Genomic DNA, 22,726 nt, shown 5'->3' with positions numbered 1-22,726 from the left:
TTTTGATCAAATTATCCGTAGTAGCAATATTAATAATGTTGTGTTTATTATGCCCAGTGCATTCAGTATAATTACGGCCATATCTAGGAATTGATACGACGGGAATGTTCCGATTGTTTGTTTGTTGCTTTGATAAACTGCACGCATCATGGTTAGCCTCCTCAGTAACGGGGATTTTCCGATTGTTTGTTTGTTGCTTTGATAAACTGCACGCATCATAGTTAGCCACCTCAGTAAAACACATGTCCAACTCTGAAACACTCAAAGCAGAAAAAACTTGTTCTAATTTAACAGACTCCTTACCCAGACCAGTAGTCTCGCATTTTCCATCTAAATCCGTCTTCGGGATGGAGGAAAGTGGTGTTCTGTGGGGATTAGCCTTCTGCTTTGTTTTTAGCCCCGCTCGACATCCGCGTTTCCGATCACACCGCTGGCGTCTGCTCCGTAGACGGCCCCCGCTGCTACTAGACTCCCCTGCTTCACAGGCCGCTGGACGTAGCCGCCGACGAATCCCCATGCTAGTTAGCATGTTTAGCACGCCCGCGTCTATCAGTCCAAAACGGCCCAATATGTCCATATCCAGAAGTGTCTGGCGGTCGTACGTGATCACGGAGTGACCACGATGCGAGCCAGCCATGAAGTCTGCAGAACTGTCCGGCATTTCCGCCAAATGTTCCATCTTTAGCAAGAGCACCGCAGTGTCGCAGCCCGTCCGGGCGCCGCCATCTTGTAAGTCGACACGTTGACGAGTCTCGTGTACTTCTAAGATAGCGCCGAGTATTAAAATGTACTATTTTCAGGGGTAAACATACAACATTAGCTCAACAGCTAGCATAAAAAGTTAGCATGCTAATGTAAAAGATACTAGCAAACCTCCAAGATGACAACAAGTATAAACATCCATGATTGTAATGTTTAAACATGCAGAATTAGCCAAAAAAGCTAGCATGCTAAAATTAGCATGATGACATAGTACAAGTTAGCATACTTCTAAGATGGCGGCAAGTAATAGCTAAAAAGCTAGCAGGCTTGCTAATATAAGAGACATTTGCATGCCTCTAAGATAGCAACACGTATCAAAATCTAAGATTACAAAATTGGCTAAAAAGCTAGCGTAAAATGTTAGCATGCTAATATAAAAGACGCTAGCAAACTTCCAAGATGGCAACAAGTATAAACATCCATGATTCTAATGTTTAAACATACACAATTTGCCAAAAGAGCTAGCATAAAAAGTTAGCATGCAAATATAAAAGACGCTATCAAACTTCCAAGATGGCAACAAGTATAAACATCCATGATTTTCAGGCAAAAAAAAACAATATAAAAAGTTAGCATGCTAACATTTGCATGGACAATTTACTATGTACTATTTTCAGGTTAAAACATACAAAATTGCTAATATGAGCGACGTTAGCATGTTTTTATATCTATGATTACAAAATTGGCTGAAAACTTGCATAAAAAGTTAGCATGCTAACACTAGCATGATGACATAGGACAAGTTAACATACTTCTAAGGCTGCGGCAAGTATTAAAATGCACTTTTCTCAGGTGTAAACATACAAAATTAGCTCAACAGCTAACATAAAAAGTTAGCATGTTAATATAAAAGACGCTAGCAAACTTCCAGGATGGAAACAGGTATAAACATCCATGATTTTAATGTTTAAACATATAAAATTAGCTCAACAGCTAGCATAAAAAGTTAGCATGCTAACATTAGCATGGACAAGTTAGCATACTATTTACTATTTTCAGGTTAAAACAAACACAATTGGCGAAAAAGCGAGCATATGCTAATACGAGCCACGTTAGCATGTGTCTAAGCCTAAGATTACAAAATTGGCCAAAAAGTTAGCATGCTAACATTAGCATGATGACATAGGACAAGTTAGCATACTTCTAAGATGGCGCTCAACAGCTAGCATAATATGTTAGCATGCTAATATAAGCGACATTAGGAAACTTCTAGAATGGCGATACCGTAGGTATCACAATGAATGGCGATACAGTAGGTATTATAATGAATGGCGATACAGTAGGTATCACAATGATTGGCGATACAGTAAGTATCGAAATGTATGGCGATTCAGCAAGTATCACAATGAATGGCGATACAGTAGTTATCACAATGAATTGCGATACAATAGGTATTATAATGAATGGCGATACAGTAGGTATCACAATGAATGGCGATACAGTAGGTATCGAAATGTATGGCGATACAGTAGTTATCTCAATGAATGGGGATACAGTAGGTATCATAATGAATGGTGATACAGTAGGTATCATAATGAATGGTGATACAGTAGGTATCACAATGAATGGCGATACAGCGGGTATCACAATGAATAGCGATACAGTAGGTATCACAGTGAATGTTGATACAGCAGGTATCACAATGAATGGCGATACAGTAGGTATCACAATGAATGGCGATACAGCAGGTATCACAATGAATGGCGATACAACGGGTGTCACAATGAATGGCGATACAGTAGTTATCACAATTAATGGCGATACAGCAGGTATCACAATGAATGGCGATACAGTAGGTATTATAATGAATGGCGATACAGCAGGTATCACAATGAATGGTGATACAGCAGGTATCACGATGAATGGCGATACAGCAGGTATCACAATGAATGGCGATACAGCAGGTATCACAATGAATGGCGATACAGCATGTATCACAATGAATGGCGATACAGCACAGCAGGTATCACAATGAATGGCGATACAGCAGGTATCACAATGAATGGCGATACAGCAGGTATCACAATGAATGGCGATACAGCAGGTATCACAATGAATGGCGATACAGCAGGTATCACAGTGAATGGCGATACAGCGGGTATCACAATGAATGGTGATACAGCAGGTATCACGATGAATGGCGATACAGCAGGTATCACAATGAATGGCGATACAGCATGTATCACAATGAATGGCGATACAGCAGGTATCACAATGAATGGCGATACAGCAGGTATCACAATGAATGGCGATACAGCAGGTATCACAATGAATGGTGATACAGCGGGTATCACAATGAATGGCGATACAGCGGGTATCACAATGAATGGCGATACAGCAGGTATCACAATGAATGGCGATACAGCAGGTATCACGATGAATGGCGATACAGCAGGTATTACAATGAATGGCGATACAGCAGGTATCACAATGAATGGCGATACAGCAGGTATCACAATGAATGGCGATACAGCGGGTATCACAATGAATGGCGATACAGCGGGTATCACAATGAATGGCGATACAGCGGGTATCACAATGAATGGCGATACAGCGGGTATCACAATGAATGGCGATACAGTGGTTATCACAATTAATGGCGATACAGCAGGTATCACAATGAATGGCGATACAGTAGGTATTATAATGAATGGCGATACAGCAGGTATCACAATGAATGGCGATACAGCAGGTATTACAATGAATGGCGATACAGCAGGTATCACAATGAATGGCGATACAGCAGGTATCACAATGAATGGCGATACAGCAGGTATCACAATGAATGGCGATACAGCAGGCATCACAATGAATGGCGATACAGCAGGTATCACAATGAATGGCGATACAGTAGGTATCACAATGAATGGCGATACAGCTGGTATCACAATAAATGGCGATACAGCAGGTATCACAATGAATGGCGATACAGCGGGTATCACAATGAATGGCGATACAGCAGGTATCACAATGAATGGTGATACAGCAGGTATCACAATGAATGGCGATACAGTGGGTATCACAATGAATGGCGATACAGCGGGTATCACAATGAATGGCGATACAGTAGTTATCACAATTAATGGCGATACAGCAGGTATCACAATGAATGGCGATACAGTAGGTATTATAATGAATGGCGATACAGCAGGTATCACAATGAATGGTGATACAGTAGGTATTATAATGAATGGCGATACAGCAGGTATCACAATGAATGGTGATACAGTAGGTATTATAATGAATGGCGATACAGCAGGTATCAAAATGAATGGCGATACAGCAGGTATCACAATGAATGGTGATACAGCAGGTATCACAATGAATGGTGATACAGCAGTTATCACAATGAATGGCGATACAGCAGGTATCACAATGTCAGGTGTGAAGATCCACATTCAGCGTGTGTGCTCTCCTCCCTAACAGTGCTGAGTGCAGCAGCTGGGCGGGGCCGAGCGGAGGTGTGTGCGCTCCTCCTGGGCCGAGGGGCGGGGCTTGAGGTGGCAAACCGCCGGGGCATGTTCCCCCTGCTCAGCGCGGCCAAACACGGACACACACAGGTGAGGACTCCAAGCCGAAGACCTTCCCCGCTTTACCTTTTGTCCCCGCCTCCCTGCCCCTCCCCCTCCAGGTGGTAGACCTGCTGCTGGAGCACGGCGCCCAGGTGGACCAGGTGTGCGAGAAGCAGGGCCGCACGGCGCTGATGCTGGCGTCCTCCGAGGGACACGTGGACACGGTGGAGCTGCTGCTTTCCAAAGGTGAGTCTCACCTGTCCCGGCAGGTCCGCGTCTTCACCCGGACTGTCCTCCAGGTGCCTCCGTGTGTGCCGTGGACCAGGAGGGTCTGAGTGCACTGAGCTGGGCCTGCATGAAGACCCAGAGAGGCGTCCTGCGACCTCTGCTGGACGGCGGGGCGGACGTGAACCGAGCCGACAGGCAGGGTCGCAGTCCTCTAGACCTCGCCGCGCTCAATGCGGACGCCGAGGCGGTGAGCACACAATCCTGCTGCTTTTTGTTGGCGCTATGACTAGGGGAGGTTGTCTGCATCGAGTCATATAAGTCAATGCTGCTGGAAGACAAGATCAGTGCTTTATTGAACATAATCATCCTGAATTACTCACGTTGACCACTAGATGGAGACATGTTGGCAGCAACATTTAAGTTGAACGATGTAATTAACACATCAACCCATACGTTTTTTTTCCGGGCTGATACAGATTATTAGTAGTCAAGGAGGCCGATATTTAGAGATTTTTTTTTTTTTTTGCGGTAAACATTATTTAAACTTGAATATTATATGTCAGTAAACATCTGGATTTAACTTGTTTTAATATCAATAGTCAGATACGGTGTAGGTCACCTGGATGTTGGGGATGTTCAGGTGCCAGGACTGATATCAGTAGTCAGATACATGTGTGATGTAGGTCACCTTGATGTTGGGGGTGTACAGGTTCGCTGACTGATATCTGTAGTCAGATACGTGTGTGATGTAGGTCACCTTGATGTCGGGGGTACACAGGTGTCATGACTGATATCAGTAGTCAGATACGGTATAGGTCACCTTGATGTTGGGGGTGTACAGGTGCCATGGCTGATATCAGTAGTCAGATACATGTGTGATATAGGTCACCATGATGATGGGGTGTACAGATTCCGTGACTGATATCAGTAGTCAGATACACGTGTGATGAAGGTCACCTTGATGTTGGGGGTGTACAGGTGCCGTGATTGATATCAGTAGTCAGATACGTATGTGATGTTGGTGGTGTACAGTTGCCATGACTGATATCAGTAGTCAGATACATGTGTGATGGTCACCTTGATGTTGGGGGTGTACAGGTGCCATGACTGATATCAGTAGTGAGATACATGTGCAATGTTGGGGGTGTACACATGCCATGACTGATATCAGTAGTCCGATACACGTGCAATGTTTGGGGTGTATACGTGCCATGACTGATATCAGTAGTCAGATACATGTGCAATGTTGGGGGTGTACAGGTGCCATGACTGATATCAGTAGTCCGATACATGTACAATGTTGGGAGTGTACAGGTGCCATGACTGATATCAGTACTCCGATACACGTGCAATGTTGGGGGTGTATACGTGCCATGACTGATATCAGTAGTCAGATACATGTGCAATGTTGGGGGTGTACAGGTGCCATGACTGATATCAGTAGTCAGATACATGTGCAATGTTGGGGGTGTACAGGTGCCATGACTGATATCAGTAGTCCGATACATGTACAATGTTGGGAGTGTACAGGTGCCATGACTGATATCAGTACTCCGATACACGTGCAATGTTGGGGGTGTATACGTGCCATGACTGATATCAGTAGTCAGATACATGTGCAATGTTGGGGGTGTACAGGTGCCATGACTGATATCAGTAGTCAGATACATTTGCATTGTTGGGGGTGTTAGGATGTAGATCACCCTGATGTTGTGCTGAGTGCCCGGATGTTGTTGATGTTGCACAGGTGCACTTCCTGCTGGAAGAAGGAGGAGCCGTGTTGGACAGAAGTGAGAAGAATGGCTGCCAGAATCCTGCCCTGGTGCTCTCTCTGCTGAAGAAAGGATATAAGATGGGTACATCGCCGCACAACACCACACTTTATACTTCATAATAGCTTCTTGCCACACAACACCAAACTTTATACTTCATATCAGCTTATGGCTTCACAACACCAAACGTTATACTTCATATCAACTTATGGCCGCATAACACCAAACTTTATCCTTCATATCAGCTTTTTGCTGCACAACACCAAACTTTATACTTCAAATCAGTTTATGATGGCACCAACCAAACTTTATACTTCATATCAGTTTATTACCACACAACACCAAACTTTATACCTTGTATCAGCTTAGTGCTGCACAACACCAAACTTTATCCTTCATATCAGCTTATTGCTGCACAATCCATCCAATTTTCTACTGCTTGTCCCTTTCGGGGTCGCGGGGGGTGGCTGGAGCCTATCTCAGCTGCATTTTGGCAGAAGGCGGCACAACACCAGACTTTATACTTCATATCAGCTTACGGCCGCACGACACCAAACTTTATACTTCATATCATTTTATTGCCACATAACACCCAACTTTATACTTCATAACAGCTTAGTGCTGCACAACACCAAGCTTTATATTTCATATCAGCTTGTAGTCGCACAACCCCAAACTTTATACTTCATATCAGCTAATGAATGCACAACACCAAACTTAATACTTAATATCAGTTTATGCTTCACAACACCAAACTTTATACTTTATGTCAACTTATGGCTGCATAACACCAAAATGTATACTTCATATCAGCTTTTTGCTGCACAACACCAAGCTTTATATTTCAAATCAGCTTATGAAGGCACCACACCAAACCATATCAGTCTACAGCTGCACAACACCAAATTGTATACTTCATATCAGTTTACATCTGCACGACACCAAATGTTATACTTCATATCAGCTTATAGCTGCACATCACCAAATTTTATACTTCATATTTGCTTAGTGCTGCACAACACCAAACTCAAACTTTATATTAATTTATGGCCACAGAACACCAAACTTTATACTTCATATCAGTTTATTGCTGCACAACACCAAACTGTATACTTTATATCAGTTTATGGCCACAGAACATCAAACTTTGTACTTCATATCAGCTTAGTGCTGCACAACACCAAACTTTATACTTAATCTCAGTTTATTGCTGCACAACCCCAAACTCAGACTTTATATCAGTTTATGGCTACAGAACACCAAACTTTATACCTCATATCAGCTTATGGCTGCACAACACCAAACTTTTTCCTTTTGTCAGTTTGTGGCCACAAAACACCAAACTTTGTACTTCATATCAGTTTACGGCTGCACAACACCAAACTTTATACTTCATATCAATAATCCCCAATAATGAAAGTAGCTGCCACTTCAACACAGGATGTGTTCACCTTTACATTGTACAGAAAGTGATTGTTTTATTATGTTTGTACATCTTGTTTAGCACTTAGCAATATTAGCAATACTGCTACATGATGCTTAGTGTTTGACCAAAGCTGCATCTGTTTAGCACACAGCTTCTAAAACTTGTAGACCATCCTCCTTATATTCAGGCTCAAAAATAGAAGTTTCTGGATTATCAAATATGCCATGATTAGTAGTCTTGTTGTTGTTGAAGGGAAAAGTGAACCTTGTGATGCGTCTGTGAATTGAAATGATCAGAATATTTATGTATTACATGTTGTTATGAATGTTACTAGATACTACATTTATACTTACAGCGTGTATATAAAATATGTAAATATGACATGTTATTATGAATGTTACTAGATACTACATATATACTTACAGCATGTATATAAAATATGTAAATATGACATGTTATTAAGAATGTTACTAGATACTACATATATACTTACAGCGTGTATATAAAATATATAAATATGACATGTTATTATGAATGTTACTAGATACTACATATATACTTACAGCATGTATATACAATATGTAAATATGACATGTTATTATGAATGTTACTAGATACTACATGTATACTTACAGCATGTATATAAAATATATAAATATGACATGTTATTATGAATGTTACTAGATACTACATTTATACTTACAGCATGTATATAAAATATGTAAATATGACATGTTATGATTGTTACTAGATACTACATATATACTTACAGCATGTATATAAATATGACATGTTATTATGAATGTTACTAGATACTACATTTATACTTACAGCATGTATATAAAATATGTACATATGACATGTTATTATAAATGTTACTAGATACTACATTTATGCTTACAGCATGTATATAAAATATGTAAATATGACATGTTATTATGAATGTTACTAGATATTACATTTATACTTACAGCATGTATATAAAACATGTAAATATGACATGTTATTATGAATGTTACTGGATACTATTTACTTAGAGCAGGTATATAAAATATATAAATATGACATGTTATTATGAATGTTACTAGATACTACATATATACTTACAGCATGTATATAAAATATGTAAATATGACATCTTATTATGAATGTTACTAGATACTACATATATACTTACAGCATGCATATAAGATATGTAAATATGACATGTTATTATGAATGTTACTAGATACTACATATATACTTACAGCATGTACATAAAATATGTAAATATGACATGTTATTATGAATGTTACTAGATACTACATATATACTTACAGCTTGTATATAAAATATGTAAATATGACATGTTATGATTGTTACTAGATATTACAAATATACTTACAGCGTGTATATAAAATATGTAAATATGACATGTTGTTATAAATGTTACTAGATACTACATATATACTTACAGCGTGTATATAAAATATGTAAATATGACATGTTATTATGAATGTTACTAGATACTACATATATACTTACAGCATGTACGTAAAATATGTAAATATGACATGTTATTATGAATGTTACTAGATACTACATATATACTTACAGCATGTACGTAAAATATGTAAATATGACATGTTATTATGAATGTTACTAGATACTACATATATACTTACAGCATGTACGTAAAATATGTAAATATGACATGTTATTATGAATGTTACTAGATACTACATATATACTTACAGTGTGTCTATAAAACCTTAATGAAGGTTTTTTTTAGAGTGCTTTATAGGCAGACTAGAGCGACTCCCGATTGTTAGCTGACTCTTGCTAGTGTTTATTTATGAGTTAGAATGCATAGAAAATAAAAGACGTGCTAGTGTCTTCCACAAGGATGGTGAATGGTGATTAAAAGAAAGTGTAGTTCCCTGACTGTGTGCTCTTCATCCCCAGCAGGATGCAAAACGTCCCCACACGATCGCTCAGGTGCGTGACCCCGATGACCTTGTGTGACCTTGTGTGACAAAGCTGGTAACGATGTGTCCTCCGTCAGGTCACGCCACCTGGGCCATGGCGTCCACCAAGCCAGACGTTCTCCTCATCCTGCTGCACAAGCTGATGGAGGAAGGCAACCTGCTCTACAAGGTCAGCCGGGACTCACTGAGAGCCCTTTTTATATTTTCTAAATATTTTGACTTTTTTGAACCTTCAGGGCTCCCCTCAAATGTGGTCCCGGGGACCTGGGAAAAATGTTAAAAATAAATATCTATATAAACATTTTTTTTTTCCAACACCTAAATCTCTACTATAACTTTAGACTTATCCGTCAATAACATGTTTTATTATAATGTTAGTTTGATGCCCTTTAAAGATAAAAATCCGTTTATAAATATGCAATATTATTGGCCCAGAAATATAAAAGTGTAATATTTGATGTGAAGTCATTGGAGCCTGAAGTATGTCAATAATTCATAACATTGATTTTGATGCATTATTATTTTTTGAGCATGACAGTTCAAAAAAATTAAATCCCACTAAAATGTTGCAAATATTTTTTATTTTTTGTTTTTAACTTTCAACACTTAAGTCTCTTGATCAACTTCAGGTTTTTTGTGCCAAACACTCAAAATATGCAATATTCCCCCCCCCCCCCAAAATATACAAGTGTAATATTTGATGTGAAGTCATTGGAGCCTGAAATATGTCAAGAATTCATAACATTGATTTTGATGCATTATTATTTTTAAACAATAATGACCATTGTTTTAAACTTATAAAAATTCTCAGGGATCTAAAAGGGTTTCACCCAAAAAAGTGTTAAAAATTAGTCTTTTTTTTCTTTCAATTTCAGGATCTGTTTGTCGACTAAGTTTTTCTGTTTTTGTTACAAATATTAATTTTTTTGTTTTTAACTTTCAACTTAAGTCTCTTGATCAACTGCAGGTTTTTTTTGTGCCAAACACTCAAAATATGCAATATTCCACTCCCCAAAAAATATAAAAGTGTAAAATTTGATGTGAAGTCATTGGAGCCTGAAGTATGTCAATAATTCATAACAACATTAATTTTGATGCATTATTATTTTGAGCATGACAGTTGAAAAAAATTAAATCCCACTAAAATATTTATTTTTTTTCTTTTTAACTTTCAACACTTAAGTCTCTAGATCAACTTCAGTTTTTTTGTGCCAAACACTCAAAATATGCAATATTCCCCCCCCGCCCCAAAAAAATATACAAGTGTAATATTTGATGTGAAGTCATTGGAGCCTGAAATATGTCAATAATTCATAACAACATTGATTTTGATGCATTATTATTTTTAAGCAATATTGACATTTTTTTTAAACTTACAAAAATTGTTACAAATATTAATTTTTTTGTCTTTAACTTTCAACACTTAAGTCTCTTGATCAAATTCAGGGGTTTTTTTGTGGCAAACACTCAAAATATGCAATATTTCCCCCCCAAAAAATATAAAAGTGTAAAATTTGATGTGAAGTCATTGGAGCCTGAAATATGTCAAGAATTTATAACATTGATTTTGATGCATTATTATTTTTAAGCAATATTGACCATTTTTTTTAAACTTGCAAAAATTCTCAGGGATCTAAAAGGGTTTCACCCAAAAAAAGTGTTAAAAATTAGTTTTTTTTTCTTTCAATTTCAGGATCTGTTTGTCGACTAAGTTTTTCTGTTTTTGTTACAAATATAAATTTTTTTGTTTTTAACTTTCAACTTAAGTCTTTAGATCAACTGTAGTTTTTTTTTGTGCCAAACACTCAAAATATGCAATATTTTCCAACCCAAAAATATAAAATTATAATATTTGATGTGAAGTCATTGGAGCCTTAAATTTGTCAAGAGTTCATAACATTGATTTTGATGCATTATTATTTTTAAGTAATATTGACATTTTTTTTTAAACTTACAAAAATTCTCAGGGATCTAAAAGGGTTTCACCCATAAAAGTGTTAAAAATTAGTCTTTTTTTCTTTCAATGTCAGGATCTGTTTGTCGACTAAGTATTTCTGTTTTTGTTACAAATATTAATTTTTTGTTTTTAACTTTCAACTTAAGTCTCTCGATCAACTGTAGGGTTTTTTGTGCCAAACACTCAAAATATGCAATATTTTAACCCAAAAATATGTTAAAGTGTAATATTTGATGTGAAGTCATTGGAGCCTGAAATATGTCAAGAATTCATGACAACATTGATTTTGATGCATTATTATTAATTTGAGCATGACAGTTCAAAAAAATAAAATCCCCCTAAAATATTTATTTTTTTTCTTTTTAACTTTCAACACTTAAGTCTCTAGATCAACTTCAGTTTTTTTGTGCCAAACACTCAAAATATGCAATATTTCCCCCCAAAAAAATATATAAAAGTGTAATATTTGATATGAAGTCACTGGAGCCTTAAATATGTCAATAATTCATAACATTGATTTTGATGCATTATTATTTTTAAGCAATATTGACCATTTTTTTAAACTTACAAAAATTCTCAGGGATCTAAAAGGGTTTCACCGATAAAAGTGTTAAAAATTAGTCTTTTTTTCTTTCAATTGCAGGATCTGTTTGTCGACTAAGTTTTATGTTTTTGTTACAAAAATAATTTTTTTATTGTTTTTAACTTTCAACCTAAGTCTCTAGATCAACTGTAGGGTTTTTCTGTGCCAAACACTCAAAATATGCAACATTTCCCCCCAAAAATATGTTAAAGTGTAATATTTGATATGAAGTCATTGGAGCCTTAAATATGTCAATAATTCATAACATTGATTTTGATGCATTATTATTTTTAAGCAATATTGACATTTTTTTTAAACTTACAAAAATTCTCAGAGATCTAAAAGGGTTTCACCGATAAGTGTTAAAAATTAGTCTTTTTTTCTTTAAATTTCAGGATCTGTTTGTCGACTAAGTTTTTAGGTTTTTGTTACAAATATTTATTTTTTTGTCTTTAACTTTCAACACTTAAGTCTCTAGATCAAATTCAGGTGGTTTTTTGTGCCAAACACTCGAAATATGCAATATTTCCCCCCCAAAAATATGTTAAAGTGTAATATTTGATGTGAAGTCATTGGAGCCTTAAATATGTCAATAATTCATAATGACATTGATTTTGATGCATTATTATTTTTAAGCAATATTGACATTTTTTTAAAACTTACAAAAATTCTCAGGGATCCAAAAGGGTTTCACCCATAAAAAAGTGCTACAAATTAGTGTTTATTTCAATTTCAGGATCTGTTTGTCGACTATAAGTTTCTATGATTTTTTGTTTGTTTGTTGAAAGCCCTTTTTGTCAAAAATATTTCAAAGTGCTGTGAAGTCATTGTAGTCTTAAATATGTCAATAATTCATAACAACATTGATTTTGATGCATTATTATTTTTAAGCAATATTGACATTTTTTTTAAACTTACAAAAATTCTCTGGGATCTAAAAGGATTTCACCCAAAAAAGTGTTAAAAATCAGTCTTTTTTTCTTTCAATTTCAGGATCTGTTTGTCGACTAAGTTTTTATGTTTTTGTTCCAAATATAAATTTTTTGTTTTTAACTTTCAACTTAAGTCTCTCAATCAACTGCAGGGTTATTTTTGTGCCAAACACTCAAAATATGCATGATTTTACCCCAAAAATATGTTAAAGTGTAATAATTGATGTGAAGTCATTGGAGCCTGAAATATGTCAATAATTCATAACAACATTGATTTTGATGCATTATTATTTTTAAGCAATATTGACTTTTTTTTAAACTTACAAAAATTGTCAGGGATCTAAAAGGGTTTTACCCAAAAAAGTGTTAAAAAAATTGTCTTTTTTTCTTTCAATTTCAGGATCTGTGTGTCGATTAAGTTGTTATGTTTTTGTTACAAATATTAATTTTTTCGTTTTTAACTTTCAACACTTAAGTCTGTTGATCAAATTCAGGTGTTTTTTTTTGTGCCAAACACTCAAAATATGCAATATTTCCACCCCAAAAATATGTTAAAGTGTAATATTTGATGTGAAGTCATTGGAGCCTGAAGTATGTCAAGAATTTATAACAGTGATTTTGATGCATTATTATTTTTAAGCAATATTGACATTTTTTTTTAATTTACAAAAATTCTCAGGGATCTAAAAGGGTTTCACCCAAAAAAGTGTTAAAAATTTGTCTTTTTTTCTTTCAATTTCAGGATCTGTTTGTCGACTAAGTTTTTTATGTTTTTGTTACAAATATTAATTTTTTGCTTTTAACTTTCAACTTAAGTCTCTCAATCAACTGTAGGGTTTTTTGTGCCAAACACTCAAAATATGCAATATTTTCCCCCAAAAAATATAAAAGTGTAATATTTGATGTGAAGTCATTGGAGCCTGAAGTATGTCAATAATTCATAACAACATTGATTTTGATGCATTATTATTTTTAAGCAATATTGACATTTTTTTTTAAACTTACAAAAATTCTCAGGGATCTAAAAGGGTTTCACCCAAAAAAGTGTTAAAAATTTGTATTTTTTTCTTTCAATTTCAGGATCTGTTTGTCGACTAAGTTTTTATGTTTTTGTTACAAATATTAATTATTTTTTTTTAACTTTCTCTCGATCAACTGCAGGGTTATTTTTGTGCCAAACACTCAAAATATGCATGATTTTACCCCAAAAATATGTTAAAGTGTAATATTTGATGTGAAGTCATTGGAGCCTGAAATATGTCAATAATTCATAACAACATTGATTTTGATGCATTATTATTAATTTGAGCATGACAGTTGAAAAATATAAATCCCACTAAAATATTATTTTTTTTCTTTTTAACTTTCAACACTTAAGTCTCTAGATCAACTTCAGTTTTTTGTGCCAAACACTCAAAATATGCAATATTTTCCCCAAAAAATATATAAGAGTAACATTTGATGTGAAGTCATTGGAGCCTGAAATATGTCAAGAATTCCTAACATTGATTTTGATGCATTATTATTTTTAAGCAATATTGACCTTTTTTTTTAAACTTACAAAAATTCTCAGGGATCTAAAAGGGTTTCACCCATAAAATTATTAAAAATTTGTATTTTTTTATTTCAATTTCAGGATCTGTTTGTCGACTAAGTTTTTGTTTTTGTTACAAATATTAACTTTTTAGTTTGTAACTTTCAACTTAAGTCTCTCGATCAACTGTAGGGTTTTTGTGCCAAACACTCAAAATATGCAATATTTTACCCCAAAAATATGTTAAAGTGTAATATTTGATGTGAAGTCATTGGAGCCTTAAATATGTCAATAATTCATAACAACATTGATTTTGATGCATTATTATTAATTTGAGCATGACAGTTCAAAAAAATTAAATCCCACAAAAAAAATGTTTTTCTTCTTTTTAACTTTCAACACTTAAGTCTCTAGATCAACTTCAGTTTTTTGTGCCAAACACTCAAAATATGCAATATTTCCCCCCCAAAAATATATACAAGTGTAATATTTGATACATTGGAGCCTGAAATACGTCAAGAATTCATAACATTGATTTTGATGCATTATTATTTTTAAGCAATATTGACCATTTTTTTAAACTTACAAAAATCATCAGGGATCTTAAAGGGTTTCACCCATAAAAGTGTTAAAAATTACTTTTTTTCTTTCAATTTCAGGATCTGTTTGTCGACTAAGTTTTTATGTTTTTGTTACAAATATTAATTTTTTTGTTTTTAACTTTTAACTTAAGTCTCTCGATCAACTGTAGGTTTTTTTTGTGCCAAACACTCAAAATATTCAATATTTTCCCCCCAAAATATGTTAAAGTGTAATAATTGATGTGAAGTCATTGGAGCCTGAAATATGTCAATAATTCATAACAACATTAATTTTGATGCATTATTATTTTTTGAGCATGACAGTTCAAAAAAATAAAATCCCACTAAAATGTTGCAAATATTACCTTTTTGGTTTTTAACTTTCAACACTTAAGTCTCTAGATCAACTTCAGTTTTTTGTGCCAAACACTCAAAATATGCAATATTTCCCCCCCAAAAACTATAAAAGTGTAATATTTGATGTGAAGTCATTGGAGCCTGAAATATGTCAAGAATTCATAACATTGATTTTGATGCATTATTATTTTTAAGCAATATTGACCATTTTTTTAAACTTACAAAAATTCTCAGGGATCTAAAAGTTTATTCCAAAAAAGTGTTAAAAATTCGTCTTTTTTTCTTTCAATTTCAGGATCTGTTTGTCGACTAAGTTTTTCTGTTTTGTTACAAATATTAATTTTTTGTTTTTAACTTTCAACTTAAGTCTCTCAATCAACTGCAGGGTTTTTTGTGCCAAACACTCAAAATATGCAATATTTTCCCCAAAAAATATATAAAAGTGTAATATTTGATGTGAAGTCATTGGAGCCTGAAATATGTCAAGAATTCATAACATTGTTTTTGATGCATTATTATTTTTAAGCAATATTGACCATTTTTTTTAAACTTTCAAAAATTGTCAGAGATTCAAAAGGGTTTCACCCAAAAAAGTGTTAAAAATTAGTATTTTTTTCTTTCAATTTCAGGATCTGTTTGTCGACTAAGTTTTTCTGTTTTTGTTACAAATTATTTTTTTGTTTTTAACTTTCAACACTTAAGTCTCTTGATCAACTTCAGGTTTTTTTTTTGTGCCAAACACTCAAAATATGCAATATTTCCCCCCCAAAAAATATGTTAAAGTGTAATATTTGATGTGAAGTCATTGGAGCCTGAAATATGTCAAGAATTCATAACATTTTTTATTTTGATGCATTTTTATTTTTTGAGCATGACATTTCAAAAAACTTAAATCCCACTAAAATGTTGCAAATATTAATTTTTTTGTTTTTAACTTTCAACTTAAGTCTCTTGATCAACTGCAGGGTTTTTTTGTGCCAAACACTCAAAATATGCAATATTTTCCCCAAAAAATATATAAAAGTGTAATATTTGATGTGAAGTCATTGGAGCCTGAAATATGTCAATAATTCATAACATTGTTTTTGATGCATTATTATTTTTAAGCAATATTGACCATTTTTTTTAAACTTTCAAAAATTGTCAGAGATTCAAAAGGGTTTCACCCAAAAAAGTGTTAAAAATTAGTATTTTTTTCTTTCAATTTCAGCATCTGTTTGTCGACTAAGTTTTTCTGTTTTTGTTACAAATTATTTTTTTGTTTTTAACTTTCAACACTTAAGTCTCTTGATCAACTTCAGGTTTTTTTTTTGTGCCAAACACTCAAAATATGCAATATTTCCCCCCAAAAAAATATGTTAAAGTGTAATATTTGATGTGAAGTCATTGGAGCCTGAAATATGTCAAGAATTCATAACATTTTTTATTTTGATGCATTTTTATTTTTTGAGCATGACATTTCAAAAAACTTAAATCCCACTAAAATGTTGCAAATATTAATTTTTTTGTTTTTAACTTTCAACTTAAGTCTCTTGATCAACTGCAGGGTTTTTTTGTGGCAAACACTCAAAATATGCAATATTTTCCCCCCAAAATATATAAAAGTGTAATATTTGATGTGAAGTAATTGGAGCCTTAAATATGTCAAGAATTCATAACATTGATTTTGATGCATTATTTTTAAGCAATAGTGACCATTTTTTTTAAACTTACAGAAATTGTCAGAGATTCAAAAGGGTTTCAACCAAAAAAGTGTTAAAAATTAGTATTTTTTTTCTTTCAATTTCAGGATCTGTTTGTCGACTAAGTTTTTATGTTTTTGTTCCAAAAATTTTTTTTGTTTTTAACTTTCAACACTTAAGTCTCTTGATCAACTTCAGGTTGTTTTTTTTGTGCCAAACACTCAAAATATGCAATATTTCCCCCCCCCAAAAATATGTTAAAGTGTAATATTTGATGTGAAGTCATTGGAGCCTGAAATATGTCAATAATACATAAAAAACATTTATTTTGATGCATTTTTTTTTGGAGCATGACAGTTCAAAAAACTTAAATCCCACTAAAATGTTGCGAATATTAATTTTTTGGTTTTTCACTTTCAACTTGTCTGTTGATCAACTGTAGGGTTTTTTTGTGGCAAACACTCAAAATATGCAATATTTCCCCCCCCCAAAAAATATGTTAAAGTGTAATAATTGATGTGAAGTCATTGGAGGCTGAAATATGTCAATAATTCATAACATTAATTTTAATGCGTTATTATTTTTTGGAGCATGACAGTTCAAAAAAATTAAATCCCACTATAATGTAACAAATATTTTTGTTTTGTTTTTAACTTTCAACACTTAAGTCTCTTGATCAACTTCAAGTTATTTTTGTACCAAACACTCAAAATATGCAATCCCCCCCCCCCCCAAAATATAAAAGTGTAATATTTGATGTGAAGTCATTGGAGCCTGAAATATGTCAAGAATTCATAACATTGATTTTGATGCATTATTATCTTTAAGCAATATTGACGTTTTACAAAAATTCTCAGGGATCTAAAACGGTGTTACAAATTAGTTTTTATTTCAATTTCAGGATCTGTTTGTCGACTTTAAGTTTCTATGATTTTTTGTTTGTTGCAAGCCCTTTTTGTCAAAGAAAACTGTTTTTTATGCAAACACAAAAAATGTAATATTTTCCCAAAAAAATATTTCAAAGTGCTGTGAAGTAATTGTAGTCTTAAATATGTCAATAATTTATAACAACATTGATTTTGATGCATTATTATTTTTTGAGCAATGACAGTTTCAAAAAAATAAAATCCCATAAAAAGTAAAAGGGCCCCACTTGTAAAAGTGTTACATATGTTATTTTTTGTTTTGTTTTGAACTTTTAATACTTAAGTCTCTAGATCAACTTCACGCTCAAAGTTTGCAATATTTTCCCCCAAAAAATATTTCCAAGTGTAATATTTGATGTGAAATAATTGGAGCCTTAAATAGTCAACAATTCGTGACAACATTGGTTTTGAATATTACTTTTGAGCAATAAAAACAAAATCCTAGTAAAATTCTCCAGGATCCAAAAGGGAGCCACTCATAAAAGTGTTGAAATAAGTCTTACATAATTTTTTTTATTTTCAACATTTAAATCTCTAGATCAACTGCAATCCATCTGTCCTTTTGGAGTTGTTGTCATTTTCTTAATATCTTTTTGTTTGTTTTTAGTCCCCTTTTCTAAAAAACAACAACTTTGTTATGGCAAACACAAAAAATGCAATATTTTACTCCCAAAATATATAAAAGTGTAATATTTGCTGTGAAGTAATTGGAGCTTAAATATGTCAATAATTCAAAACAACATTGACTTTGATGCTTTATTATTTTTGAGCAAAGACAGTTTTAAAAAGTGCCCAAAATGTTTCGGGCACGTCTGACTGGTAGGAGGCCACGGGGAAGACCCAGGACACGTTGGGAAGACTATGTCTCCCGGCTGGCCTGGGAAGGCCTCGGGACCCCCTGGGAGGAGCTGGGCTTCCCTGCTTAGGCTGCTGCCCCCGCGACCCGACCTCGGATACGCGGAAGAAGAAGGTGGATGGATGGAAATATTGAAAGAAAGAAACTGCCTACATGGCAGCTTTGTGAACTTTGTACTTTGGTCTTTTATCCCACTTTTTTAATGTTTTCTTTCCATAGTATTCCATCCATCCATTTTCTACCGCTTAGTATTGTAGAATGTGCTGTTATAAAATGAGACCCCCTGTTCATTGTGTGTGTGTGTGTGACTCCCAGAAGGGACGCATGAAGGAGGCGGCTCAGCGATATCAGTACGCTCTGAGGAAGATGCCGCGTGAGGGGGAGGAGCTTAAGGGTCTGAAGGACCTGCGGGTGTCTCTCTACCTCAACCTGTCTCGCTGCAGAAGGAAGTCCAGTGTAAGTCCTCACCTCACAGCTGCTTCTCTTCACCTGACTTCTTCTTCATCCAAGCAACTGCAACTGCTTGTATCGCACATGATATCACACACAAGTAAACACTCTGCAGGACTGCTTGTATCGCACATGATATTTCATACACAAGTAAACACACTACAGGGCTGCTTGTATCGCACATGATATCACACACTAGTAAACACACTACAGGGCTGCTTGTATCACACATGATATCACACACAAGTAAACACTCTGCAGGACTGCTTGTATCGCACATGATATCATACACTAGTAAACACACTACAGGGCTGCTTGTTTCGCACATGATGAAGTTTGTATCGCACATGATATCACACACAAACACTCTGCAGGACTGCTTGTATCGCACATGATATCATACACAAGTAAACACACTACAGGGCTACTTGTTTCGCACATGATGAAGTTTGTATCGCACATGATATCATACACTAGTAAACACACTACAGGGCTGCTTGTATCGCACATGATATCACACACTAGTAAACACACTACAGGGCTGCTTGTATCGCACATGATATCACACACAAGTAAACACTCTGCAGGACTGCTTGTATCACACATGATATCATACACTAGTAAACACACTACAGGGCTGCTTGTATCGCACATGATATCACACAAGTAAACACTCTGCAGGACTGCTGGTATCGCACATGATATCACACACAAGTAAACACTACAGAGCTACTTGTATCACACACAATTAAACACTCTTCAGGACTATCACACATGATATCTCACACGCAAGTAAACACTCTGCAGGACTGGTGGTATCGCACATGATATCTCACAAGTAAACACTCTGCAGGACTGCTGGTATCGCACATTATATCTCACACGCAAGTAAACACTGCAGGACTGCTGGTATCACACATGATATCTCACACAAGTAAACACACTGCAGGACTGCTTGTATCGCACATTATATCACACAAAAGCAAACACTGCAGGACTGCTTGTATCGCACATGATATCTCACACACAAGTAAACACTCTGCAGGACTGCTTGTATCGCACATGATATCTCACACACAAGTAAACACTCTGCAGGACTGCTTGTATCGCACATGATATCACACACAAAAGCAAACACTGCAGGACTACTTTTACTGCACATGATATCTCACACAATTAACACTCTGCAGGACATGATATCACACTACAGGACTGTTTGTATCGCACACGATATCACACATTTTACATGCAGGCACATATTACCGATACTTGATATTTACCTGTATCGGACCAGAACACCTGTGCTACCAGATGATATCGAGTCACATGTTCCTCTCTGAAGCTGCGATACTAATCAAGACTTTTTGCTGATACTACTTCAGGACTTTGGCATCGCTGAGGAGTTTGCGACGAAGGCTCTGGACTTGAGGCCCAGGTCCTACGAGGCGTACTACGCCCGGGCGCGAGCCAAGAGGAGCAGCAGGTATGGGAGTGCGGCCTAGAACCCAGACCTAGAAACCAACCTTGCACTTTTCCTCCTGAGGCACTTTGCCGAGGCGCTGGCGGACCTCCAAGAAGCTGCCAGACTGTCGCCCTCCAACCGGGAGATCCGCCGGCTGCTGGTGCGGGTGGAGGAGGAGTGCCAACACCACCAGAGGCTGGCGCACAACTACCAGGACCAGGCGGACCAGGTGGACCAGTTCTCCCAGGGGAGTCTGGAGAGGACCATCCTGGAGGAGCAAGAAGACCAGCACAAGGAGCCCAAAGCCTTGGACTTTTGGCCTCTGAATCCTTACGGTCCAAACAGGACTCTGCCTGGAGGCGTGGCCTTTGGCTTGGCGGATCAGGAGGATTACATTCAGAACCCGGTCTACGTGGATCTGCCGGAGGAGGTTCCTGCGCTCCCCAGGCAGACCAGCAGGAGTCCTCACCACTGCCACTCCCTCCAGTCGGGGGGCGGCCGACCTCTCTCCTTGTGCGGACCCTCCAGTCCTCTGCCGGGGCGGCACATGTCCCTGAGGCCTGCGCCCGTTCTGACCCTGGACCTCGGTCCTGGATCCACCACAGAAAGTTCCGGGCTCAGTCCCACCGAGCTGTACCGTCCCGTGTCGCCCGGCAGCTCCTCGCCGCCCTTCCAGGTGTACCAGCCTCGCTCCTCCAGCTTCTCCAGAGGCTCCGACAGACTCTCCGCCCACTCGGCGCCCCTCGACGGCCCGCCGCTCGCCGTGGTCTCGGCTGGCGGCGCCGGAACGTCCGGTTCCAGAGGTTCTAGCTCCAGTCAGGCCTCCAGCGGGAACCTCTCCGACAACGGGAAGCAGCAAGTCCCGGAGCCGCCGTGTCCCCTCAAGAGCAGCGGAAGCTTCAAGTCCAAAGCCGAGATGAAGCCCCGCCCCTTTATGGGCGTGACGGACAAGGCGGTGCGCGTCCACGGCCAGCACCGCGGTGTGGAGACCTTCAACATGGCGCTCCTGGACTTCCCGGGGTCCAAGGAGGAGTACCAGCAGCACTTTGGAGAGCGAGCGCACCAGCGGGACGCCAGAGCCGCCGTGTCGTCTAAGCTCCGCCTCCCCGAGGGCAGACTGCAGCAGAGCAGAGAGCAGGCCGCCATGCACATGGCGCCCATCAAGCCCAAGCGCTCCTTCATCGAGTCCAACGTGTGAGGCGGACTGAAGCACAACTTGAATGTTTACAGCTGACTGCTGCTGAGGAGTGCACTCGCTGAGCACACTCACCTTAAAGGGGCAGTGCACTCTTCCAGGGAACCTCCATTCACAAACTCAATTGGTGCCTGAACAGGGATCATCAATCATCAAGCCAGAAGTGAAGCTGAGTGCACATGAAGAAACAATGGAGATGTCAATAATTGGTTCCAGCCTCCACAAAAGTCCATATTTTAGTTAAAAAGAAAAAAATATACATCATTTTTGTAACATATATCTACATATATAAATATATGTATATACATATATACACACACATTTTTTTGTTTTTGTATATATATGTACATTATGTATATATGTGAATATATACATATATATACACATATTTACCTATACATATACATACATGTATATATATATATATATATATATACACATGTATATATATATATATATATATATATATATATATATATACATACACATATATAGATATATATACCGTATTTTTCGGACTATAAGCTGCAGTTTTTTTCATAGT

At 36.5% G+C, this 22,726-nt stretch overlaps 1 protein-coding gene across 2 annotated transcripts in view; it reads left to right on the top strand.

Annotated features, from left to right (window-relative positions):
* The window catches only part of tanc1a (tetratricopeptide repeat, ankyrin repeat and coiled-coil containing 1a), a 163,048-nt gene extending 140,527 nt beyond the window's left edge, over window positions 1-22,521 (top strand). Inside the window, exons 17-25 of one of the 2 annotated variants that reach the window (XM_061887613.1) lie at window positions 4,189-4,322; window positions 4,394-4,520; window positions 4,574-4,749; window positions 6,250-6,358; window positions 9,648-9,677; window positions 9,745-9,836; window positions 19,391-19,531; window positions 20,908-21,008; window positions 21,069-22,521. In XM_061887613.1, coding sequence (XP_061743597.1) covers window positions 4,189-4,322; window positions 4,394-4,520; window positions 4,574-4,749; window positions 6,250-6,358; window positions 9,648-9,677; window positions 9,745-9,836; window positions 19,391-19,531; window positions 20,908-21,008; window positions 21,069-22,185 — 2,027 coding nt within the window. In that variant the 3' untranslated portion in view covers window positions 22,186-22,521. Of the gene's footprint in view, window positions 1-4,188; window positions 4,323-4,393; window positions 4,521-4,573; window positions 4,750-6,249; window positions 6,359-9,644; window positions 9,678-9,744; window positions 9,837-19,390; window positions 19,532-20,907; window positions 21,009-21,068 lie in introns of both variants that reach the window. The other variant, XM_061887612.1, reaches the window with a different exon arrangement.
* The last annotated feature ends 205 nt before the right edge of the window (window positions 22,522-22,726 follow it).

This window comes from Nerophis ophidion, linkage group LG25 (assembly GCF_033978795.1).
Source record: "Nerophis ophidion isolate RoL-2023_Sa linkage group LG25, RoL_Noph_v1.0, whole genome shotgun sequence".
NCBI classification, from domain to species: Eukaryota; Metazoa; Chordata; class Actinopteri; order Syngnathiformes; family Syngnathidae; genus Nerophis; species Nerophis ophidion.
Note: the sequence above shows the minus strand (reverse complement) of the source record. Positions and strands in the feature narration are given on the sequence as shown.